We start from the raw sequence: 27,931 nt of genomic DNA, 5'->3' as shown, positions 1-27,931 counted from the left end.
GTCAGCATACATGTATATTGTAGATATGTACTATAAAAGTGCCATAATATATCTGCTTTTTCTAAAACATGATTTTTGTTTAGTTTATAGTTTATATCATCTATAAAAACGTGTGGGATTCCATTGTACCTATGCATGTCTGCAATTTAATATGGAAGCATATGGAAGGTGGTCTATAACGCAGGAAATCAATCTACCTTTGCAAAAGTTTGTAGTACAAGAAATGACCATAATACTGTAAGTAAAAGGAAAACAAAAAAGAATTTCCGCCAAAACACTAAAGCTAAATAAAAGAAAAAGTTTTAGTTATTATTGATTGTTTAGTTGAATATAGTCCTAGGAGACGTCAGAGGGTTACACATATGTTTTCAGGGCAATGGGAAATTTTGAGGTATTACAATTTGCAGCAAATTGGCTTCCTGCGGATCTAAGGTTTTGAAAAAATTGTCAAACTTGTCGAATTTGAAAAGATTTGGTTATCTATAGTAAAGATTTTTAAGGTTAAAATAAAATAAAAAAGACTAAATCATACTTTAGGACTTTTTTTGAAGACTTAAAATGAAATGTAAATGGTCATGTTGAATCAATCAAATTTTTTTCTATGGTAATGGAAAAATAGATAATGACTGCTTATAACATAACATATGTACATGCATTACTGACTCTCCATTACTGGACATGACCACCAATTTATTATGTTATTTTGTCCATTTACTGCACATACTATTTAGTAAGACTGCTGTTTCTTAATGGATGCCAGTAATTTACCCTGGCCCCAAAGGGTCACCATGCTGCTACAAAGCTATTTGCAGCAGATAAAAGAGCAAATGAAACCTTTAAGCAGCTGGACAAAATCCTTTTAATTTTAGAGCTTGGCAAAATAAATACCTGATTAACAAGAATAGACAGAAAATGCTAAAAGAATGTGGCCAATGTTGACCGCTTACAATAAAAATATTCTTTGTGAAATATAGTTTAGGATGGAAATGATCAAAGTATCATTTTCACATACTGTGAAGAACAGTGAAGGCTGTATGCAGAAAACAAGCATTATTCAATCTACATTGGTCAAAAATAATAATTTAGGTAGAAAAAAAAAAGAAAACTGAATCTGACATGGCAATTAGAATTGCGTAAAAACTCTCAAAAGACTCCAGGAAAATGTCACATTGATCATATTTGTCTCTAGCTGTAGACGATAGAGATTCATGCTGTAGAGTAGGTGCAGGAACCTTCTTTCTGCCAAGGGCCATTTAGATTTTTAAGCCGTTGGCCATAAAAACACAGCTGCCGGCCCAAGCACTGTGGTCCCCATGAATTAGCCCAGGGGCCTCAGAAAAGGTCCTCGTGGGCCGTAAGTGGCCCACGTGCCTTATATTCTCCACCTCTGTTGTAGAGAATAGCTATTAAGTCAAAAATTATAACGTTTCATCACAAAGACATTTATTCTAGCCTGTAAATAATAACCAAGCCCTACATTTATTTTTATGAAGTTATGTCCACCACTAGGTGCATTGATTTTTATTGAAACTCAAAAGGATGAGAAATAAGTTCTTTCCAGACCAATGTTAGTTTCTGAGATCATCTCATACTTTTAAATAATCGGTGGTAAACATAAATACTAGCAATAAGCAAACATGCTCGGTGATACTCGGATTTCACTAGAGTATCTGGGTGCTCAGATGTGCTCGGCTCTAGATGAGCATTGGCTGGTGCTCGGATTTGAAGCTTGAATCCCTGCCCAGATTCAACAGCCAACAAACATGCAGGGATTGCCTGCAAGTCACTGTAATGCCATAGCCATCTTAGTAGTGGCATTACTGTGATTGGCTGGCAGCATTACCTCATCAGAGGTTATAAAAAGACAGGCGCCCCAAAGCTTGTCACACAGACATCATTGCACAGCTCGGGGACAGTTGTGATTGGATGGAGAAAGCAGTTATTCAGGCCTGTGTGTGCAGAGTTTAACGAATCAAAGTCATCTAGTGTTGATACTGGTGCTGATGCTGAACCATCATACTAACAGTCCTTCTAAGGGCTTATGTAGTGTTTTGCAAGAATATTTAGAGTGACGGAATACAGCCTCCAGGCAGGGATTAGGGGTTTGCAGTCCGTTGCTAAATATATATATATATATATATAGCTGCTGCACGTGACCATATTTTTTGTTGGGGTGAAAAAAATTACTATATTGTCATCCATAGAGCATTACATGCTTTGTCTTACATTTCAGTGGTATATAACACTCCAAAAAGCGATATTAAATGTTTCTATATTCAATTACTCATCCATAGAGTTTAGCACGGTTAGTGTTACATTACGGTGGTATATAAACCTCCAAAAATAGTTCTACATTTTTTTGGATTAAATTAGTAATCCATACAGTGTAACATGTTTAGTGGGCAACAAGGTGACAAAGATGGCAGAATCCCATGAGACTCCAGAAGGACTGACCGGAGGAATATCAGAGCCAGACTAAGCTGAGTTGTCATTATCCTATGGTCCAGAACCAGCCATTTTCCCGGAACCAGCCATTTTCCCGGAACCACCCAGGCCCGAACCCAGGCAGCAACCTTCACTGCTGGGATTCTTGTGGACTTTGGATGGTAGAGCCAGGATCCAACAACTGGTGAGCGGACTTCTGGGCCTAGGTTGATCAGAAGAGAGGAGGCTGGAGACATTCTAGCAGGTCTGCTAGCCACAGGGTACTGAGAGTTGGCATCCCGGCAGCAGAGATGGGATTCCATACAAGCAGGTTCCATACCAGCGGGCAGTAGAGATGGAACGCTTTCCTTGAAGGCTGAAAGAGCTGATGGCTGGAACCAGGATCACATTCCTCCAAATAGAGGGGCAACAACACTGGAATGTAGTGGGTGTAATCCGAGAAGGAAGGGAGCAGGATGAACCCTTATTGCAAAATGATCAGGCCTTGGAGAAGCTCCTCGAGGCTATCATCCCTGAGAGATCAAACTGTCCTTGGGGATCCCCACCTCCTATCCAGGTAACACATTTCTATACGTCGGAGGCTACGGTACTACCCAGTGCTGGGTCAAATACAGCCCAGGCACCTAGGAATCGGGCTCCAGGAAGCAGGAAGAGGCAGTCCCCCAGCAAGAGGACACCTAAAGAGGATTACTATATTACTCTACTTATCATTTTCTCCTGGCTTTGCACTTTGAGCAAAACCTTTATGAGTGTAGGAGTACATCAACTACACTGTCAAAATATTTGAATGAGGCCCTCTATTTGTTGCCTTCATGGGTCTATGGATGACGTGATGACCTTATTTTTCTAGCTTTGTACTTAGTGCAGACCTTAAAGACTGTAGAAGTACCACAGCTACACTTTATTCACAATATTTGAATGAGGTACTACATTTAGTGACTTCAAGAGTGTATGGATGACTTTGCTTGTAATTTTTGGCAGGGTTTTCACTTAGTGCAAAGCCTTTAATAGTCAACGAGTATCACTACATGGCAATTTGTAAATGAGGCCCTCATTTTAGGTCTATTACAGGGTGTATCTGAGTCCCCTTTCAATATAATTTTTGACATTTCTTGGTTCCTTCATAAATTACAGTGAACTTTTCAATTGTCTAATAATTTTATAAAAACTATAAAATTCAATTTTGACTTAAATTCTTGTTTTTTAAATACTTTTAAAATTTTTCTTTATGTACAAGTCATGATACAGGAAAGAATGTTTCTTAACATTTTTTTTTGCTGTAAACTCCAATTTCTGTCGCTTTTGAAAGTTTTATTGTCACTCGTTAAAGTGGAGTAAAAGTGTGACACAATTGCTCTCATCGGTGATCTGGGAGTCAAAGCTGCTTCCAGGTGTCTTCTCCATGCTGTTCTCCTTCCATTCAGCACATTTTCCATCCATTTCAACATTTTCAATGCCCCCCCGCCCTACTTGTAGGGTCTTCCAGAAAAATGCTTGAATTTCACATGGACTCCTAATGTACTTGAAACGAGCACCTGAGCATTAGGAATTGCTTGGTTTGAGTAACGAGCATCTAAGCATTTTGGCGCTTGCTCATCCCTAATAAATACGCAACATTCTGTAAATGTCTTATCAAGGGGAAGTAAGACCTAATGCTCCAGTAATCTATAGTTCCCAATTCCCTTCCAGATTTCGTTAAATGTATGAAATGAATAATTACTAGACAGGGAGGAGAGAAATGAAGCTGCAGGCTCTGTGTTTTAGCATTTTAGAGAAAGCATGAGGGAGAGCAAGCAATAGGCAAAATAATTAATTAGTTAAAGTACACAGCATAAAAGCAATCAACGCACTCACCAAGCAGAGATAGTATAAAAAATAAGCCATGTACACTTTACAAAATCAACAGTAATAAGCACACGAGATGTAGCTTTTGATTCCTCATTTCTGGCTGTCTAATATATATGAACGACAGCGTTAAAAGCTTATATGTGCCTGGTTTAAGTACTTTATTTCCCATTTTAAACAGACCCATCTCCGTTAATAAAGGTAATCTGTCAGCAGGTTTTTGCTATGTAATGTAAAGTCAGCAAGAGATAGCAGTTGAAACACTGATTTCACCTATGTGTCACTTATCAGACTGTGTGCTGTTTGTGTTCAATGAAGGTTTTATCACCAGGAGATTTTCACTGCTTGACCACAACTCACATGCTTGCTACACCGACCACCACCTTCTCTGATAAGCAGCTCACTGTCAATAGACAATGGACACCGTTCTGAACGTTGGTACAATTTACGACAGACCAAGGATTATGCGACCCTTCTAACAAGTAAGGATTGTCTGAAACCGAGGAACAGCAGGAGACTTTAGATAGATTTTATCAGTTTCAGAAATTGAAAACAGGAGTAGTCTGGAGCACATATTGCAAAGTGTACAAGAATAAGGTTGGATACAATTAATGGGCATGAGATTTCAGGAGGTCTCAATCAAGTTTACATTTCCACAAGCTGTGGTTCAGAGTTAGCAGGGTTGGCAACTTTACTCTATTTTTTTCTGGACATGCTCTTAGTGAGGGAAGGAGGTTGTTGGCCAAAATCTTGCGATACATGGCATCATCCATCCTCCCTTTAATACGGTGCAGTCATCCTGTCGTCTTTGCAGAAAAGCTCCCCACCATGCTTCATGGTTGGGGCAGTGTTTTTGGGGTTGTACTCATTCTTCTTCTTCCTCCAAATATGGTGAGTAGATTTGAGAGTTTTCTTGAAGAAGTCCTTCTACTCTAACAGGCCTGTAAGAGCTAGAATTCTTGCTGGTTGGTAGGTGATCAAATACTTATTTCATGCAATAAAATGCAATTTGTTAAAAATCAGACAATGTGAGTTTCTGAGTTTTATTTTTAGATTCTGTCTCTCACAGTTGAAGTGTACCAAAGATAAAAATTACAGACGTCTCCATTCTTTGTAGGTGGGAAAACTTACAAAATCGGCAGTGTATCAAATTAAGTATTTTCCCCACTGTACATAAAGGGAACCTGTCACCAGAAAAAAACACTATTAACCTGCAGATATGTGGTTAATCTGTAGGTTAATAGCGTTTTAATGTGCCTGAACTTAGCAGAATGCTGTGGGAAGAAAATGAACTTTATTCTCCCAGCAGTGCTTTGGCTTCAGTCACGGGGACAGCGCTGTTTCAGTCACCACTCTGAGTACGCAGAGCGGTGGGTGTAACCGCGTCCCCGACTAACAGCACAACCCAATGCAAAGCCAGTGTCAGTCGGTGCCGGGAGCGCGGTTACCGCTGTTGCTCTATACAGAGCGGAGACCGAACCGGCACCAGCGCTGCCCCGTGACTAAAACCCAAATGCTGCGTGGAAATAAAGTTCATTTTCTCCCCATAGGCTAAGTTGATAATGCAATTAATAATCTGTAGATTAACCCCATATCTGTTGGTTAATAGTTTATATATTTTATACGTTCAGAACACGTCACTCATGTTAACAGAATTATTGATTTACAGCACTGTTATTATACAAAACCCTGTCACGTAAAAAATAATAAAAGTGATATTAAATAACAAAATCAACCAGTTTTTTTCCGGCACAATCCGCCAGTATTCCCTTGTTTCAATAGAAAATGCGGCACCTACTTCAGTGATAAGGAAAAGTCAATCTTGCTGGTCTCGCCGTTTCGCACCAGGTAACTTGCTTCTTTACACAGCCTCAGGAGACTCTCTGCATCTGTGCGGCTGATTGCACCATGGTACCAGCTGCAGGGGAATCCAATCATTAAACACAATAATAGATTTATACCTTTGCGTTATGACGACGGCTTCCATTTTCCTAAAACTTCTAATTTTCTCATTTTCATCCAAAACGTATGATAAATTATTCTACACTCTCTTTGTAATCAAATTATAACATAATAATGTATTATATTATTATACCACCGCTTTACAGGCTTCAATATCTCCATATGTGGATTTTTTTTAATAATGTGTTTTTCTAGTTATTTATATTTGGGCACAACCCTCAGAATTATCCACAGTATTCCAGTCGCCCTCTTAATTCATAGCCGTTAAATGTATTACTGAAAGATCAAACTAATCTTTAATGTATCTCAAAGGCGAGATTTCATTTTAATCATTGGGATATCTGTGCTCTCCGTACCGAGTCAATGTTAAAAAAACAAATGCACTTTCCACTTCTTCAAAGATAGTAGAATAATATATTTTTAGAGGTTATATTACAAAAACCTGCGCTTTTTCCTTTAACAGCACCCTCTTATGTCAAAAGACTGCCTCAGCCCCATTGGGGGCATCATGAAGACCTCCCCTAATATCTGACCTCGGCAGTCCTTATACCTAAACTCTCGCATCACAACTAGAAGGGCCATTTACACAAGTAGATCATTCTGTAGGCGATAGGCAATATGATCGGAATATACAATCTGCACAGAATAGGAGGCAATTATTTACATTTGATGATAAAAGTGTAATAAATTATTAATGTGTCATTGTTTAATATTCTTAAGCAGAGGCAATTTCCATTTTCTTTGCATAATCAATGAAGGAACAATTATTATAATTCTTTTGCTTGCATAAATTATTTCAACGCACGATGAATAAGTATTGTTGGACTTATCGTTCAGAAAGTCACTCGACCAGTTTACAGTACACAACGATCGTGAACGATGGGTCACAAACGTTCAAATCTTAACCATCATCTACATGTGTAATCGGCCCTAAATCTCCTTTAATCTACGATAATCTTGACCATAGTTTCTGCCAATGCAGCATAACAACAACCTTAAACACCAAGAATTCTCCTCTGAACCTAAAACTATAATGTACAAGAGTTTTCAAGTGTCACAAGTGGGACTATATGCCCCATTCTGGCAAAAATGCAAGGTATCAATCCTGTGCTGGTGGGTTATCAAGAGTTCTAAAGCAAAGATTAAAAAACATAAATATAGTGTCAATCTCTCATCTGTAACTTTATGGGAATCTGTCACCAAGTTTTTGCTACCCAACCTGTGGTCTAGGGGCAGAGATCCTTATTCCAGTGATGTGTCACTTATTGAGCTACTTTCTGCTGTTTTGATAAGAGCACTTTTTTATCTGCTGCAGATCTAACAGTTATCTGAATGATGAACTCTGTATAAACATAAAACACTGATTGGCAGTTTTCTGCCTATGCACAGTGTACACCGAAAGCTATCCATGGTGGGGGCGGGGTTATACAGAGCTCATGAATATGCTTGACTTTCCGACAGCAGGTTTACTAGTCCTCTAATGATAATCTCCTGCTGATCAAACCAATTTTATCAAAACCACACTAAGCAGCCCAGTAAGTGACATATTGCTCGAATCAGGTGTCTGCCTCTACATTATGGTGCACTTAGATTAGGTGGAAAAAAACTGCTGACCGATTCAGATTAAAGGAACCTTAGATATTTCTACCTCATATTTGCATTTGTATTAGTTTATTTGCTTTGACTGGAAACAAAGAGTTGACATAAATGGTACGTTCTCTAAATGGGATATAGTCAGGAGTGGGGTACCGCAGGGATCTGTGCTAGATCTGATTCTTTTTAACCTCTTTATTAAATGACTTTGTGGATGGGATTGAGAGTAAAGTGTCAGTCTTTACTGATGACAGAAAACTATGTAGGATATTAAAATCTGACATTGACATTACAATATTGCAAAAGAATCTGAATAAGATGGCTAAATGGGCAAACACCTGGCAAATGAGATTAAATTTAGATAAATGTAAAGTAATGCACCTAGGACTGAGTAACCCTATTGCTGCATATACATTATATGGGACCATACTTGGGACTACAGAACAGAAGAACTTGGGTATTTTGGTTACAAGTAAACTGAGCAGCAGTACTCAATGTCAAGCAGCAGCTGCAAAAGCAAACAAGATTTTAGGATGTATAAAAAAAGATAAAATTCCGCAATCCCAACGTATTATTACCCCTTTATAAATCACTGGTGAGGCCACATCTAGAATTTAGGATCCAGTTTTTGGCTCCACATTTTAAAAAAGGATATTCAGAAGTTAGTCAGTTAAACAACGAGCAACAAGATTACTACAAGGGATGGAAGGCCTCATATGAGGAGAGGTTGAAAGTTGGGCTTGATTAGCTTAGAAAAAAGACACCTCAGACAGAGTGATCTATTTCAAGTGTTTATTTCTGTTAATGTTTATGATTATGGCTTACAGCCAATGACAACACAAAAGTCATTATCTCAGTAAATTAGAATATTTTATAACACCAGCTTGAAAAATGATTTGAAAATCCGAAAAGTTGGCTTACTGAAATGTATGTTCAGTAAATGCACTCAATACTTGGTCGAGGCTCCTTTTGCATCAATGACTGCATCACTGTGGCGTGGCATGGAGGCGATTAGCCTGTGGCACTGCTGAGGTGTTATGGAAGCCCAGGTTGCTTTGATAGCAGCCTTCAGCTCGTCTGCATTGTTGGGCCTTGTGTCTCATCTTCCTCTTGGCAATATCCCATAGATTCTCTATGTGGTTCAGGTCAGGTGAATTTGGTGGCCAATCAAGCACAGTGATACTGTGGTTTTTAAACCAGGTATTGGTATTTTTAGCAGTGTGGACAGGTGTTAAGTCCTGCTGGAGAATGAAATTTCCATCTCTGAAAAGTTTGTCGGCAGAGGGAAGCATGAAGTGCTCTAAAATTTCCTGGTTGACGGCTGCGCTGACTTTGGTCTTGATAAAACACAGTGGACCTCCACCAGCAGATGACATGGCTCCCCAAACCATCACTGATTGTGGAAACTTCACACTAGACCTCAAGCAGCTTGGGTTGTGGCCTCTCCACTCTTCCTCCAGACTCTGGGACCTTGATTTCCAAATGAAATGCAAAATTTACTTTCATCTGAAAACAACACCTTGGACCACTGAGCAACAGTCCAGTTCTTTTTCTCCTTGGCCCAGGTAAGACGTTTCTGGTGTTGTCTATTGGTCATGAGTGCCTGGACACAAGGAATGCAACACTTGTACCCCATGTCCTGGATATGTCTGTGTGTGGTGGCTCTTGAATCAATGACTCCAGCAGCAGCCCACTCCTTGTAAATCTCCCCAATATTTTTGAATGGCCTTTTCTTAACAATCCTTCCAAGGCTGCGGTTATCCCGATTACTTGTGCACCTCTTTCTACCACACTTTTTCCTTCCGCCTAACTTTCCCTTAATATGCTTGGAAATATCACTCTGTGAACAGCCAGCTTCTTTAGCAATGATCTTTTCTGGCTTACTCTCCTTGTGGATCCAAGAAGTATCGTTTCTCCTTGCGGAGAGTGACATGATAAGCATGTCGAGGTGAGACAAAGCCGCAAATCTCAATTTGCAGACACTGTGTTTCGGGGTACTGACCCTCGTCAGTGCAAAGTGGAGATCTAGTTATTATCCTAAGTCATGTGACAAGGCTCATTAAAGGGTCGACATTAACTGTTAGGATTGCTACTTCCATTAGATGGCACTAGAGTTCTTGTCCTCTTCCTCTCTGAAGAGACAATCTGCATATTTCCCAGAGCAGCATTGCGGCTTTAAGTCTCCTCACCTCGACATGCTTATCATGTCACTCTCCGCAAGGAGAAATGATACTTCTTGGATCCCGGTCAGACGCCTCTCAATTAGCCAAACCAGATCTCCACTTTGCACTGACGAGGGCCAGTACCCCAAAACACAGTGTCTGCAAATTGAGATTCTGGTTTGGTTATTATCTTAAGTCATGTGACAAGGCTTGTTAAAGGGTCGACATTGACTGTTAGTATTGCTACTTCCAATAGGTGGCACTAGAGTTCTAGTCCTCTTCCTCTCCAAAGAGACAATTTGCATATGTCCTTGTGGAGTGTCTCATTGACTGCCTTCTGGACATCTGTCAAGTGAGCAGTCTTCCCCATGATTGTGGAGCCTCCTGAAAAAGACTAAGGGACCTTTTTAAACGTTTAGGAAGCCTTTGCAGATTTTTTTTTGTTAATTATTATAATTTACTGAGATAATGACTTTTGGGTTTTCATTGGCTGTAAGCCATAATCAACATTAACAGAAATGAACACTTGAAATAGATCAGTATGTTTGTAATGACTCTACATAATATATGATTTTCCACTTTTTGTATTGAAGAACTGAAATACATTAACTTTTTGATTATATTCTAATTTAGTGACAAGCACTTGTGTGTGTATATATATATATTATTCCATTATTTTTAATAACATTGTAATGTGGCTTGAAAATGAGGAGAGTTATCTTCTTTGTAAATCTCTACTGCCTCATGTCTCTAAAGATTCATGGTCATGATAGAAGACACATGAAATTCAAATACATCATGAGATTTGTTAATAGATTCGGGAATAGGGCATGTTATTAACTGATTGAATCTTAATAAGACATATCCATATTATAGAGGAGCTATCTCAAAATTTAGCATTATAAACAGTACATAGCTCCACATAGCAGAAATAAAAAAATATATATTTTTATCTACGTTCCTGCACACTATTGCCTGTAATCATCTACTGAACCATAACTCATAATTTTAATGTATCTTTAATAAAAAAATGTTATTTTGATACAGCCTTGTTGACTAAGTTCTCATTTTGTCAAATAAAAACTAAACTACATAATAGGAGAAATACTGATTTTTTTTCTCCACTCCATAGGGATAAAAAATAATAAGCCCACAGCTCTGACCAGAATGGGACGCCCATGGAGAAGGTCAGAACTGTACCATGTGTCCGTCTCATGTGACCATGCTTAACAAAACTTCCTAATTGCATTAACAGTAATAAGTATTACCTGTACTAGGTTTTCTGTCCTCACTCTAATGCTGCTCCTGCCTCCAATCCAAGTGTGATCACATGAGATAGATGAAGTCTCATGCAAATATGCTTAAATCGCCTCCTTCTCAACACTTGCTGGTACTAAAGCAGTAAAAAAGTAGGAGGTAAGGTTCTGGATGGCAGGTATGTACCACCAAGGCGGTAATGCAAGTCCCATGAAGCCTGTACCAGTAACAGGCCGGAACCGGATCCTGAGAGGATTTTTATTTGACTGGATTTATGCTCTGGGATTTAAGAACAACCAAAAGCTCCTGGGTGGTAAAGGTCGCTCCCATACTCCATTCCGAGTCTTACATGCCCAATAACAGGCAGATAGGTTCGCTCAGCATGGTGTGTTGTATTGGAGCTAGAGGAAGTCTGTTCATGGTGGATAACTCTATGTTCTAGAATGAGAAGTGCCTGTAATATCAGGTTGGTGAGAACGTTTTGATATACTTTGCCTTACCCAGAAAAAGGACTGTTTTGTTATTCATTTGGGCTGAAGAAAGGCTTGAGCTGTAAAGTTTATGGGTATGTTCACACGTTCCTGATTTCCATCCTTTTTTTCAGGACTAAAAACCACAGCTCTTTGCAGAAAACGCAGGTCCTTTTTTTGGTGCTTTTTTGATGCGTTTTTTTATGCGTTTTTTTATGCAGTTTTCTATGCAGAGTCTGTGTGTTTTCTAGGAAGTTTTTTAGGGTTAAAATGGCTGAAAATACCCTAACCCTACCCCTAACCCTAACCCTACCCCTAACCCTATTCTAACCTTAGTGGAAAAAAAAAATTTTTTTAATTTTTTTATTGTCCCTACCTATGGGGGTGACAAAGGGGGGGGGGTGTCATTTACTATTTTTTTTATTTTGATCACTGAGATATAACCTATCTCAGTGATCAAAATGCACTTTGGAACGAATCTGCCGTCCGGCAGATTCGGCGGGCGCACTGCGCATGCGCCCGCCATTTTGCAAGATGGCGGCGCCCAGGGAGAAGACGGCCGGACACCGGGAGGCCGGGTAAGTATAAGGGGGGAGATTAGGACACGGGGGGGGGCATCGGAGCACGGGGGGGCATCGGAGCACGGGGGGGCATCGGAGCACGGGGGGGGCATCGGAGCATGGGGGGGTGGGATCGGGGCAGCCACACTCCGCCCACGCACTTCCGCCCGCTTCCCTGCACTTCCTGCTGCAGCGGTTTGGCACCACAAACCGCAATAAAACCCGCAGATATATTTTTGATCTGCGGGTTTTACTGCGGGTTTGACCTCACAATGGAGGTCTATGGGTGCAGAACCGCTGCGGCTCCGAAAAAAGAAGTGACATGGTACTTCTTTTTTCCCGCAGCTATTCAGCGCGGCTTTTTTTCTGAATTTCAGGATCGTGTGCACAGTGGTTCCTGTTTTCCATAGGGTACATTGTACTGTACCCTGCATGGAAAACAGCTGCGGAACCGCAGCGGCAAAAACGCTGCGGTTCCGCAGAAAAAAACGCACTGTGTGAACATGGCCTATGAAGGACAATCTTTTGAAATAAATACCCTGTGCATATGCACGCAGCTACCAGAGAGTAGAGACCCCAGCACAGCCTAGGAGAAGATGTGGGCAGTAGCATCAGAGTGAGGAGCACCGCAGAAACAGCAGAGGTTGGCAAATCCACTATGGGCAAGTATTATTGTTAGCGCAGTTAGAGAGGCGTTGTCACCTCGATCTAATAGCAGAACACTGACCTTCTCTATGAGCATTCCATTTTGGATTTTGGTCAAAATTGTGGGAATCTACAAGTGAGTTTACAGTGTATGCCCGTAGAGCTGATCAAAATAAAAAGCCCAATTTCATAAAGTTGAGGCCAGAATTTTCGGCAACCTGTATCTCCACAACAGAGTGAAGTAAAAATGTAAGAAAAAACAAAAATGTACACTTCTGCTACTATGCGTAGGAATGTAAAGTTTATAATGCTAAAGATTGTTTGTAAAAAGTCGTAATACAAATAAAATTCACAAATTTGATAAAAATATGAAACCACTGCCAAAAAAAGACATCTTTGAGTAGAAGTGTTTTAAACGGGTCACACCAAGTTTTAAAGGCATCCACTATCAACTATGTAACTATCAATTATTAGGTTCTGTAGAAGGACGTAGATCTGGGGATTTATTATGATGGAATATAGGCTGAACTGGATGGACAAATGTCTTTTTTCGGCATTACTAACTATGTAACTATCCATAGGATAGGTATTAACTTCGAGGGGAGGAGAGGGATTGAGGGGGATCACCACAAATCCAAAGTAGGGGGCTCTACAGAAGCCTGTCTGAAGAGAGCAGAGGCTCAGTATGCCCACCTTACCTTCATTCATTATTGATTGGGATAACTTCAAAACTTGGTACAGCCCCTTTCAAACGTTAGTCCCAGCATAACTAGCTATTCCCAACTCATAAGAAAGGCAATAACTTCCTGATCAATAGGGGTATGACCGCTGAGTACCTTTCAATCTCAAGATCTTGACCTTAGAACCCCAAGATCAGGGATCTGTAGCTCCAGCTTGAATGAATAGGAGGTTCAAGTCTTGACCTCTGATCCCTTGTCTACGGAACTGCTGGATAAAGGAAGAGTACAGCACTTCACTATTTACAGCAGTTCTATAGACCATGGATAGAGCGGAGTTCGAGCATGAACATCTCAGCTCCACTCAAGCCCTGCTCTTGGAGATTCCAGATTCCTGGTTTTGGGATTCCTGTGCATATCAGCAGTCAAACCATTCACAATCATATTAGATTGTGTACAAGGAACAAATAATTCTGGGAATAAACCTTTAATATTTCAATATCTAAAGCTTTTTCACACCTCTTTGAGAGCATTATGCCTATAGAAGACTACACACAAGTATCACTGCAATTTGGATAATTATCTCAATGATGAGGTTTTTCTGCATGTAAAAAATAATACATATAAATATGACCATTCCCAGATTATATTCAAAAGGTCATGATAGTCCTAACATTCTGTATAGAGAGAATACTGTCATGTTAGAATGAAATTTATTTTTTTAATGTGGCTCAGGAACAACAGTAGTAGTACTTACAATTGACTCTCTAATGGTAGTGAAGGATCTATTCTTTCTCCCACTGTGCTGATGTGTTCTACACTTGAATTCTTGATAGCCTTCAAGTTCCCAGCTGAGTGTCTGTGCATGTGCCTGAGTTTGTCCTCTCTGGATGGTGACATGCCTGTTTTATCATCATCATCATCATGATCTAATTGGGCTAAAGGAGAAGAGAACAACTCTAAAATATAATTCTATCAAACATTAAACAGGAACTCACAAAAGTTTTGGGTTTTGGATGTCCGCTCATACTTGCCCAATTTTTAGCCTCTACGTAAAATTTAATATCACATCAGATGTCTCAGTTCTAATTATTTTCTACATATAATAACTGCTGCACAAACAGAAATAGAACAACATATACAACTAAAATGTGCAATGGAATGCACTATTAAATACACAATGGATCAGCAAGCAGGGATCTGTTCACATCTTATTCTGTCCCAGACACTTAAATACAATACGCCCTACTTGTTGGCGATCCCACTTTTTTCAAGACTTTGTCAACACTCATTTACTAATTTTTACATTATGACAGACAGTCAAACTTTAAAAGTAAGAAAACATTACAAAATGCTAACAATAAATACATGCTCATTACATCAATGCACGCACAACACACAGGCACACTAACTATGTACATACAACATACAGTTGTACTCAAAAGTATAGATACATCGGCAGAATTTTTGCTTTCTTGGTCTTTTTTCAGAGAATATGAATGAGAACATCAAAACTTTTTCTCCACTCATGGTTAGTGGTTAGGTGAAGCCATTTTTCGTCAAACTACTGTGTTTTCTTTTTTTTAGCTCATAATGACAACCCAAAACATCCAAATGACCCTGATCAAAAGTTCACATACCCCATTTCTTAATACCGTGTATTGCCCACTCTAACATTAATGACAGCTTGAAGTCTTTTGTGGTAATTATAGATGAGGGTCTTTATTTTCTCAGTTTCAGCCCAGTTCCTGTGAAGTCCTGGGCTGTCTGGCATGAACTGCTTGCTTTAGATCTCCCCAGAGTGACTCAATGATATTGAGGTCAAAAGACAAATGGCCACTCCAGAACCTTCCCTTTGTTCTCCTATAGCCAATGACAGGTCGACTTGGCATTGTGTTTTGGATCGTTGTCATGTTGGAACGTCCAAGTACGTTCCATGCATAGCTTTTGGGCTGATTAGTCCAAATTTGCCTCCAGTATTTGCTGATAACGTGCTGCATTCATCTTTCCTTCAACTTTGACCAAGTTTCTTGTGCCTTCGTAGCTAACACATCCCCAAAACACCAGCGATCCACCTCCGTGTTTTACAGTAGGAATGGTGTTCCTTTCATCATAGGCCTTGTTGCCCTCTCTCCAAATATAATGTTTATGGGAAGCACGGTGGCACAGTGGATAGCACAGCAGCCTTGCAGCACTGGAGTCCTGGGTTCAAGCCCCACTAAGGACAACATCTGCAAAGAGTTTGTATGTTCTCTCCGTGTTTGCATAGGTTTCCTCCCACATTCCAAAAGACATACTGATAGGGAATTTAGATTGTGAGCCCCAACGGGGACAGCGATGCTAATGTGTGCAAACTGTAAAGCGCTGCAGAATATGTTAGCGCTATATAAAAATACAGATTATTATTATTTATGGTTGTAGCCAAAATGTTCAATTTTGGTCTCATCACTCCAAATTACTTTGTTCCAGAAGTTTTGAGGCTTGTCTCTGTGCTGCTTTGCATATTATAGGTGAGATACTTTATTGTATTTGCACAGTAATGGGTTTCCTCTGGCGACTCGGCCATGCAGCTCATTTTTCTTCAAGTGCCTCCTTATTGTGCATCTTGAAACAGCCACACCGCTAGTTTTCAGAGAGTCCTGTATTTCAGCTGATGTTATTTGTGGGTTTTTCTTTGCATCCCGGACAATTTTCTTGGCAGTTGTGGACGACAGTTTTGTTGGTCTACCTGACCATGGTTTTGTTTTTACTGAGCCTCTGATTTTCCATTTGTTAATCACAGTTTGAACACTGCTGACTGGCATTATCAATTCCTTGGATATATTTTTATATCCCTTTCCTGTTTTATATAGTTCAACTACCTTTTCCTGTAGATCCGCTGACAATTCTTTTGCTTTTCCCATGAGTCACATCCAGAAACGTCAGTGGCTGGATGACAGATGCAAGAGTCTGTCTGGATCTCAGAAACTCACTCAGCTTTTATGCACAAACACTGATTACAAGTAAACAGGTCACAGGTGAGGATGCTACCTTTAGTAGCCATTCAAACACATTTGTGTCAACTTCTGTGCATGTTATCAGGCCACAATTACCAAGGTATGTGAAATTTTGATCAGGGTCAATTGGATGTTTTGTGTTGTCATTATGATTTAAAAAGAGAAGAACACAGTAGTTTGACAAGAAATGGCTTCACCCAACCACTAACCACGAGTGAAGAAAAAGTTTTGGTGGTATCATTCATATTCTCTGAAAAAAGGCCAAGAAAGCAACAATTCTGCCAGGGTATGTAAACTTTTGAGCACAACTGTATGCACATTTACTAACATGTGGTAATATACACATTTGCTACAAGCATACTCATTACATACTGGCACATACACATGAACACTGAACAATAATTTGTAAAGAATATATGTGTGCATAATACTTCATAATGTGTTTGAGTCCATGGTCCTACAGACAACAGCATCATGGCTTTAGTCATGGCTTACATACACAGTGATTACGGCAAGAAAAACTACAGCTGCAAATAAGCTGCCACCTGCCTAGAAAAAACGTCCTTCCAATCTGTTGTGGTGGATTCCTAGGCAATTGCCTGACCTCTGTGGCAGCAGCTAAAAAACAACCCCCCAAATAAACACATAGTGCTGCGTCCTAAGTTCTGCTGTCCTAAATACCTGCCCTTGAAGAGGACCTTTTACCAGTATTAGCATGTTAAACTGGACTCATGATGGAATAGTCGTTGTAGGGCTGAAAAAATGTAGTTTTTACCTTTTAATTTTCCGCTCTGTTGTGAAATATTAGATGGTAAATTTAAGGTTGTAATTTATCATGAACTCACCTGGGTGTTACCAGGGATTATCTATGTGGGGTGTACTTCTCTCTTTATGATGTTGACCAATTATAAGCAGGCAGCAACATACTGGGGAAAAAAAGAACATACCACCAGAATAGCTTTGAGCAGCTTTCTCCGGGCGGAGACATGTAATGACAGACAGTCTGCTTACCTCACTGATCTCACTGCAGAGCTGTATGTAATTAAAAAAGGATGACAGTAGAGCAGAGATGAGTGTCATTACATAAAAGTTTCAGCTTTCAACCCACATCAGCCAGCTTGGGGGAGTGAGGGGGCATGCAGTACAGCAGAGCAGAGTTTTGTCTCATTACACTCCTCACAGTGTTGTCAGCTATGCCCCTCCCTCCAAACTGGCAAATGAGATAGAGGTGAAAGTGTTTGTAATCACATTCATTGCGATTCTGCTCCAACACTGTCATAACAAAGCTCTGCAGTGAGACCAGTGCGGAGATCAGACTGTCTTTCATTACATGTTTCACAAAGGAGAAACCCTCCTCTAACCTATTGTAGAGGCGTGTTCTTTTCCCTTGTATTTTATTGACTGCTTGTGATTAGTCTCGGCATGCGCTCACTACAGGCAGCGCCTAGTTTAGCGACGCAGGTCACACTCTACAAGTGCGATTTTCACCGTGGTTCCTCCTCTCAAGCATTGACTGTTGACCTGCCAGGGGCTCTATTTCCCTCTGACTTTCACCACGTTACTGATCTGTGACACTAATCATGCTTTTACCTCTTCCCCCAGGTATTCATCCCTCCTCCCCTCTGGGTCTCCTTACAATGTCACGGATATTTCACTGGTCTCATACTGGAAAACCTGCATCTATGAAACCAGGAATCTCGCATAATGTAAATGTCTCCCTCACCTGTTCCTTGTTAGGAACCTAATGCATCCTTTTCTCCAGTCATACTAGCTTGAATGACCAAGTGCTTTATTGTCACTGCTTGCATTTATGTCCTGATCTGTTACTATAATTAATTGTTCTATATGTGAAGGACATAGTTTTGAATTTAATATAGTCTGAAATCCTACTAGACAAACTGCATATTATTTTTGCTCTTTTGTGCTACAATATTATCATTTATATGTATTATATGACCTCTCTTTTTTCCTGTACATTTACCACCCCTCCATCCTTATTTTTCAGTTCTAATGAAGGTCTGATTGTAAGATCGATAACATTTAGCAAACCTTGAATGCAATAATGAAAGCAACTTTATTTCACCACATCTTCATTTGAGTGCCAAGTTGTGATTAGTCAACATCATACAGGGGAAGAAGGACACGCCCACAGAGAAAAATCTCCAGTAACGCTCTCTTAGGTTATCATAAATTATAATCTAAACATTACAAGCAAATCTTCACAATGGTTAGGAGGAATCAAAATATAAAAACTACAGTTTCCTCTGCAGCCAACTGTTCAATGATGTGGCAAGTTTAAAAGCTCAAACTGGTGAAAGGTCCTATTCTACTATCACAACTAAAACACATTTTAAAGTTGTATTAGAAAGGGTAATTTAATGGATGAATTTGACTATACCAATGAAACATTCTTTCTCTGGGTACCAGAGAATGCCACGTACAAGGTTACAATCCAAATATGCAACTTTAAGACAGGAGCATTTCAAAGAAACTTGTTTTCATTCTAGAAAGACAAAGCCTAATAGAAACAAAATGAACGTATACCCTGCTGTTACTAAGTAGAAAGCAATCGTGCATATAAATAACATAGAGTACTTAGAAACGCTGTTATTTACAGCAGGGCATATGTTCGTTTTATTTTGATTTTAAGTTTTGTCTATTTAATGGCCAGTGTGAACATGCTCCTACATGTTTCATGTGTACCAACGTATACTCCAGTTCAAGAACCCCATGTTATTTATCGGCACTACTGATTTTACTTATTTACTTGCAGCGGGGTACATCAAATTTTTTCTGCAGTTTATTTATGCAGGATGGCGCAAAAATTTAAAGTGTTAACTTTAGTCTATTGGGTCAGTGCAAATATTCTGATGCCAAATCTCAGCTTTGCAGCTTTATTTATTCTTTTATTTCTTTTGTACAATTAATACACCCACTGAACAAAAAAGAAAATCATAGCTTTCACAGAACTGTATGAAGGCTTCTTTTTTACAGGATAAGCTGTAGATTTCATTGGTGAAATTGTAAAATACATGTGACTTTTTGATAGTCTTTTTATAAATGCTTTTGGAGGCAAAAAACAACAAAACATTATTTGTGTCAGCTCGGTACAATTGACAACTTATCTTTATTCTGCAGTTCGATACAATCACGCAATACCAAACTTTTATAGTTTTTTTTTATGTTTTGCTACTTTTGCACAAGTGATTATTGTAAGAGCTTTCACTTTTTAATTTTCTGTGTAAACAACTGTTCTAGGATTTGGGTTTTTTTTTGTGTGGAAAACCTGTAGTTTATGATGGTACATTTTGAAATATATGACTTCTTCATCACTTTGTAATTTTTTTAAGCCAAGATTAACCAAAATGGCAATTACGGCATAGCTTTTCATCTTTTATTTTTTTATTCACCGTATGGGATGAAAATTGATACAGTTCAAAATGCGTCAAAACCAAATAAGTGATGCTTTTGTGGAGGTTTGTGTTTTTTTTTTTTACAGTCATATCCTTTTTATTATTAAAACTGTGATTTTATGATTTTTATTTTTACCTTTTTTTGTAACACTTAAAAGCATTTTTTTTGCCTTTTATTTTTACAATGCTTACTGGCCTCAAAGGTGGTTCGGACCTGCTATACTTTGATCACATTATGCCCTGTAGAACTTATGCACACTGCATTGTCTTCACTGTCAAGTCTTTGATTGACAGCCAGTCAATCAATCCCTCTTCTAGGAAGCATCCGACTGACTGACGTATATGCCATTGTCAGGACTTCCTGTTGCAATAGCAGCCATCGGCACCCAATAATCTTGCTGTGTGGGTGCCAATGAGCTGGCAAAGCGAGCGATTTCTCCTTGTCTGACTCCTCACATGCCATTATTACTAGTGACTGAGGAACATGAGATCTTAAAGTTCAGAGATCGGCACTATGTCTGTTCTTTCGGCCTATAAAGTAGTGTGGCTTCGTACAGCAGCTGGCTTTCCGCGGATGGCGCAGGCACAACACCTGTGCCCGTGTCAATCACCGGACGAGAATGGATGCCCCATTGCGGGAAAATCGCTTTCAATCTGGAAGTACAGTTACAACCGTGCGCTGGAAGGGGTTAATAGAACATGGATTAGATTTTGATTTCTCTTTTGTTCATTCTCTTTGCTTTCAAAAACTTAAGTGCTAGTAATGAAGTTAGTTACGGTAATTGATAAAAAATAAGCTCTTACTTTGCATGTTTCGTTCCTCACCTTCCCAAACTGTTTGCACAGTACTGTATGCAATACAACATTTTAACGTATGATGACTTATGATATTCTTCATACAAAAATGTGCAGGATGATATCCAAAGATGCTTTATAACCATTTACAAGAAAAACCACACACAAAGAGTAAGATCAGCCAGAAAAACACTGCACGGAAAACTGTCTGGAGGTGGAGAAAAACAGGCCAACTACTACTTCTGCCGTGGCCAAATATCTTAGACAATAAATGCAGCTATCTTGAAGTGAAATCTTTAATGCATCCTGAAATGTTGATGGGGAACTAAAAGACCATCAGTGCAATGGTGACACGAGATGATAAAAATCAATAGAAAAAGGCTGGAGGGGGCAAGGGATTACGGCGTACACAGATCAGATCAAGAATACATTACTGTTTAACGGGCCGTCACATCAGTATTTCTGACTCCTCTCTCCCTCTGGATACACAGATATTGATGCCTCCTAATGCAGTCTCAACACATTTCACTCCCTCTTAAAGCAGTCCCTCACGTGAGCAGCACTCGCAGAGTTAATCCAGGTTAAGTGCTGTATTAACATTTTAATTTTTATCATTTGTTTCTCCAGAAAACACTACAGCAGATAATGTCATTTGTAACTGGAAAAAGACAGATGAGATCTATAATGTACGATTTTCTCTCCAGATTGTGGAACGGCACAATCAAAGGACTTGTAACAAGAGAATTTACTGTCAGGACCTTTGGAATTTACAAACATGCCAGTCTATAATAGCTTTTCTGAGGGCTACAATGCTTTTACCAACGTTTGGATTTATGGATTACTGCTAAGCTACCTAATAACACTTTAGAAGAGGAGCACTGACTTTATACATAAATTATGAAATTAAGGGATGATAAATACCTACAACAGAGGTTTAAACAAAAAATGGTGGGCCTGTTTGTAATAAATTCAGCCTTAAAGGGAATCTGTCAGCAGGTTTTTGCTACATTTTCTGACAGCAGCATGATGTAGGCCAAGAGAAGCTGAATCCAATGATGTCTAACTTAGATTATTGGGTGCAGCAGTTATGATACAAACAGAGCTTTAAGATTTAGCATGAAGCAGACCTGAGAAAGTGAACCCCACCCACACCAGGCTCTCCATGTTTACAGTCCACAGAACGTGAGGTGCCTATCACATTGCCTGATTAACGTAGTACACCAGTTAATCTCTTAGTAATAAATCCTTGACAGGAGACAACAGCACATACTTTAACAAGTGACACATCCCTGAATTCTGTGTATCAGTATCTCCTGCTGTCTTCAGATTACATAGCAAAACATGCTGACAGATTCCCTTTAAGGAAATTGTCCCAACTACAAATGTTCTGACATATCATGTAGTCAAAAGTAATGAGTGAACGTGCTCGGATAAGGTGTTATCCAATCATGGTCGTGTTCTAACCGACGTGGCGTGCTCAGAAAATATGTTTGAGTTCCCGAGGCTGCATGTCTCACGGCTATTAAGCAATCCCTGCATGTGTTGCAGCTGTCTACCAAATAGGCAATCATAACACAGCAGCAGGCTTCACTTCTACATCACCAGCTGGGGTGGATGAATTCGGATCGTGCTTAACATCAGACCAGTCCATTTAAACACCGCCTCTTCTATCATGATCTCCTACGTCATCCACACAGTGCTCGGAATCTTATGCCTGTTCGGTGGAATCAAGAACCTCCCTCTACCCCATAGAATAGCCAGGGAGCTGGTGATGTATAAGCCGGCCGCTGCACATTATGACTTTCCTCTGTTGAGCTCTGGACAGTGTAATTTGCACCCCGTGCGGAACATGACAAAAAACACTTTCGGAAGTATACAGAGGCACCTACAAGGGTATAAAGGGTGGTAGGAAGCCTGTTTAAATGCTTTTAAAGGTGATGGGCATGATTTATAAGGAATTAAACTGGTGTCAAGTTCCCTTTGAAGTTGAGATTTCAAATGAATTAGCACATGGCGAGGGACAGGAGGTGAGGTGATTGAGAATGTTCATTCCTCTTCGTGGGTTCCAAATAAACATATGGTCGACTTTCATGAACGATATCATGAATGATATCAACTGTGTATTGTACAACATGGCAAATATAGCCATGTACAGATAGATATGAAATTAAACAACTAGCCAGACAATATTTTTGGTTTGGTTGGAAGAAAAATAACCAAAAAAGGAGCCACTTCATTCCATAGCAGCTTCTTTTGCCCGTGTGCACTGGCACATCACTGGCTAAATTCATAATGGGTAATAGGATTAAGAGGGTTGTGTCATGGTGTCAGCATAGATGCGGTGATGCTGAGGTGCGGTGAGCGGTACGCCGTGCACCTTAGCAGGGTCCCTTCCTGCTTATGTGGGCGACGCCATGGCCTGGTGTCCATGGGGGGGTTGCGGCCCAGTATCCAAGGTAAGCAGCAGAGCTGTGTTAATCACCAGTTTCTCGGTGGTGGCTGCCATCTTCCTGAGGCCGCACAGATTGCGTTCTCTGCTTCCCAGGGCTTCAGGAAAATGGCCGCGGGAGGCCGCGCATGCGCAGATGGAGATCGCGGCGGCCAATTTCCTGAAGCCGAGATTTCAATCTGCAAACTTGGCTTCAGGAAAATGGCTGCTGCTATCTCAATCTGTGCACGTGCGGCCTCCCGTGGCCATTTTCCTGAAGCCCCAGGAAGCAGAAAACTCAATCTGCGCACGTGCGGCCGCAGGAAGATGGCCACCGCCACCAAGAAAGCCGTGACTCACCCAGCTCTGCTGCTCGCCTTGGATACCGGGCTGCGGCATCACCTCACCTGTGGAAGGGACCCTGCTCACGCCATACCGCTCACCGCGCCTCATCATCCCTGCACCTCTGCCGCCGCCACACTGCCGGTAATCCTGCATTCCAACTATAAGATGCACCCCCCATTTTCCTCACAAAAGTGCGTCTTCTAGTCGGAAAAATACGGTATATTCACAACAGAGCATGCCTATTTCTTGTATTCTTTGCAGACATATGGATGAGGAATGTGTTTTTATTCTGGAGATATGAATAATTTTAGAAATTCTGTATTGAGTTCTTCATCTACTGGAATTTTAGATAAACTAGGAAAGATTCTGCATGTATAACCCAGTCATTCATTTTATCTGGTAGCGACTACATCGCACATAATATTACTAAAACAGCAGATGGCAGTATTGATCTCTTTCTTGTAGATCAAATGAACTATTTGAAAAAGTAAGAAAAATATCTTAATATAGACATTTTATATATACGGGGAGCAGGATGAAATGTATCAATATCAAGCAGTGTTATCCTGCAAGCTTCCTTTGGGCACTGAAAGGAAATGGCATATGTTTAAATCTCATGGGTCACTGATTTGACAAGTCTTAGTAGAATAGAAATGCTATTAATACTGATAGCAATTAATATACTAGGTGTATGGTGATGGGAGTCTATGAGACATAGGCAGATGACAGCAAATTGTAAATCATTCATCACATGAGACAGCATTTCATTCTCATGGAGTATGTTACAATGATATTTGTTACGGGAGTTCAGCGCTACAAGAGGCACTAATCTGTGCTAACCCCTATTACAGCACCCACTAGGCAGCTACTGAAGGCTCTGGGGATCAAGACCGGAACGAAACCCAACAGCGAAAATCACATTTATGCTATTTTGTAATACAGTCATCTCAATCCAACACCAACTACCAGTCCCTCAAAAAATTAAGTTCAAGATGACTTTCCATGTTTGTTTCAAACCTTTGTCTATGGTTTTTTGCTTACTTTTAAGCAATATGCTTTTTTTGCTGCACTTTTTCCTTTTTTTTTCGTTACTGTAGATTCATAAGTTACCGTATATAAAAACTGCAGCTGAAAAGAAAAAAAATCACCAAAGAAGCAATATGCTTTTTTTTTTTTTTTTTTAATTAAGAATAGGAAAATAACCCAGGAAGTAAAGCATACGGTATATTTTTTCAAAACAATCAGAAACATAAAACCACTAACATTGTTTTGCATATTATTGGAGGGGCAGTCTCATTTTATGTCAGTCCCTTTGTGAGTTTAATGTTTAATTTTATGAAATAAATGCAGTCCAAATATTAACATACCTGCCTCATACACTGCTTGGTTTACGTCTTGCACAGAAAGTGTAAAAAGAACTGGATTTGCAGTTTTAGTGTGAATATACACTGGATTTTCGTTGTTGATTAATTCATTCTTTTATTATGCATTGCTTTTATAACGTCATAATATTCCACAACACATATTATCATCGAGGTCCCATTGGGGCTCACAATCTAAATTCCCTATCAGTATGTCTTTAGAGTGTGGGAGGAAACTGGAGAACCAGGAGGAAACTCACACAAACACGGGGAGAACATACAAACTCCTTGCAGATGGGATTTGGTGAGATTTGAACCCAGGACCCCAGCGCTGCAAGGCTGCTGTGCTAACCACTGCGCCACCGTGCTGCCCTAATTCATCTGAAACATCATTCAGATATGTGGCCAAATCTGCAGCGTGTACGGACCACAATGTCACTCTGAACTTCCTGTGGGTCCCTCTGACCTGAACTCAACCAACACATAGGCATATATGAGCCTGTTGAGTTTGGGTCAGGAAAAATGTGTCTGGTTCAGACATTATAATCTGTACTCGGATGGTGAATTCTAGACTAGCGAAATTGGTGTTGACCGGTCTACAGCATAGTGCACAAACAAGAAAACAAAAAACATACTTAAGCAGTCACTGCTGGAGGTTACTGCCTCAATATTTTGCTGAACACTCCTCCCATCAGCCTAGGGCTACTTTTAATTAGTCATTGACCCTACCCGTCCTATAAATTTGTAGGCTTTTAGCCTGGGAGAGACATGTGTGATATATATGAGGTTTAAGGTCCCAAAGAAAGGTTGCCTTGTGGCTGGTAAGTGCTGATAAATTGGACAGTTCAATGTATAAGATTTTTCTATAGACCAGTAATGCAGTACAAATTTCCGACGTTCACTGTTTGAATACATCTTGGCACTCACATAGGACCTCTGTATTCTGTTGTTGATATCTACAAAATAGGTCATTAATGGCAGAAGAGTGTGGGCCGACCCCCAGCACCTCTACTGATCAGTTGTTACTTGCTCTGGCCAGAAGTAGACACTAAATGGAGCTTCTGAGAGCAACTCCATTAAAAGTATAGAATGCGCTGCTGGGAACTGCAGCACAACTCTGACTCTTTTGTTGAGGCTGCTACACTTTAATTGGAGATGTGTCATCTCCGAATAAAGTGTTTACATACAGTCGCCACCAGAGAAAGTAACAGTTAATCAGTACAACCCCTTTAATTAAAGGGAACCTGTCACCCCCAAAATCGAAGGTGAGCTAAGCCCACAAGCATCAGGGGCTTATCTACAGCATTCTGTAATGCTGTAGATAAGACCCCGATGTATCCTAACAGATAAGAAAAAGAGGTTAGATTATACTCACCCAGGGGCGGTCCCGGTAAGATGGGCATCGCGGTCCGGTCCGGGGCCTCCCATTTTCTTACGATGACGTCCTCTTCTTGTCTTCACGCTGTGGCTCCGGCGCAGGCGTACTTTGTCTGCCCTGTTGGGGGCAGAGCAAAGTACTGCAGTGTGCCAGGAAAGGTCAGAGAGGCCTGACAGCTGCACACTGCAGTACTTTGCTCTGCCCTCAACAGGGCAGACAAAGTATGCCTGCGCCGTGAGCCGCAGTGTGACTACAAGAAGAGGACGTCATCGTAAGAAGATGGGAGGCCCCAGACCGGACCGCGACGCATATCGGACCGGACCGCAGCGGGACCGCCCCTGGGTGAGTATAATTTAACCTCTTTTTCTCATCTTTCAGGATACATCAGGGGCTTATCTACAGCATTACAGAATGCTGTAGATAAGCCCCTGATGACGGTGGGCTTAGCTCATCTTCAATTTTGGGGGTGACAGGTTCCCTCTAAGTAACAAAGTAGGTTTGCAGTTACAAACCTACTTGAATGCTATTAAAAACTTGTTGCACCCATGTGTTGACATGTTCTCGACAAAGCTGCAGAACATGTTGGAGCAATCTAAGTGATAGAAAGCAATCCATTTGAGAAACCTTTATCTATTACATTAGTGTATAAATCATATATTAATTAATATGATGTGTCTATTTTTATTTTAATCTTAAAATGACCATTTTTTTAAATGAACAGTGCTGAATGGAAGTCAAAATTAGTAAGAGGGTATGGCAGTCCATACAATAATGAGAGGGAACAGCTGCCCTTGCTTCATCAGATAATCTAGTGAAGCCAGAAGTTTGAAAGTGGCACTTATGCTTCGTCTTTTCATGGGCTTTAGATTTGGAACCGATTTAAGAGCATGACTTCATTCATCTAGAATAAGTGCTGGTTGGTATTGTTATATCCCCAGGCTCTCAGCGGCGCTTGTACAATGTACGGTTTTTCTTACTTAGAAATAACGCATATGGAAAGTATTCTATAACATTTTCAGTAGTTGGAAAAATAGAACCTTCACTGACTAACTACAGTTCAATATATAATATATTTATTGTATAATAAATAGCTGACATGTAGCCAATTACCTTTTTTAGGTTTTTGTTTTGCATCATAGTGAATGTGCACACAATAAAAAATAAGAAAGGGATCTTTGCGAGAAATCTTCAAAGTGGCCACCCTGGAGAGTCCCAACTTTAGATTCTTAAAAGGCTAAATAAATAGCCTACAGTTCTATATGGGTATCTATTATTTACTCTGGATCTGTAAGTTTTTAGTGTATATGCTACACAACAAAAATCTATAGCCTAAATGTAAGGCTTGTGTGAAATGGACCTTAGACTGCACTCTGTGTTTGCCTGGGTTTCCCCCCACACTCCAAAGACATACTGAGCAAATAATATGCAGTAAATAAATAAATAACAATAGTGCATGAAAATAACATAGGATACTTAGTTAACATAACTGTGACAAAAAAAATGTAAAAAAGCTATCACACCACATCAAGGTGACACTATTTGACACATCCTTTTTACTTACTTATAGCAGGGTATATGTTCATTTTGTTTTTCTCTTAT

At 40.0% G+C, this 27,931-nt stretch overlaps 1 protein-coding gene across 3 annotated transcripts in view; it reads right to left on the bottom strand.

The window, feature by feature from the left end:
- SHF (Src homology 2 domain containing F) overlaps positions 1-27,931 on the bottom strand; it is a 427,205-nt gene that overhangs the window by 84,658 nt on the left and 314,616 nt on the right. For all 3 annotated transcript variants that reach the window (XM_069765812.1, XM_069765810.1, XM_069765811.1), the window contains 2 exons: positions 14,374-14,554; positions 6,089-6,208 (listed from right to left, as the gene is read on the bottom strand). In XM_069765812.1, coding sequence (XP_069621913.1) covers positions 6,089-6,208; positions 14,374-14,554 — 301 coding nt within the window. The remainder of the gene's footprint in view (positions 1-6,088; positions 6,209-14,373; positions 14,555-27,931) is intronic.

The sequence above is a fragment of the Ranitomeya imitator genome, chromosome 4 (genome assembly GCF_032444005.1).
Source record: "Ranitomeya imitator isolate aRanImi1 chromosome 4, aRanImi1.pri, whole genome shotgun sequence".
In the NCBI taxonomy this organism is placed as follows: Eukaryota; Metazoa; Chordata; class Amphibia; order Anura; family Dendrobatidae; genus Ranitomeya; species Ranitomeya imitator.
Note: the sequence above shows the minus strand (reverse complement) of the source record. Positions and strands in the feature narration are given on the sequence as shown.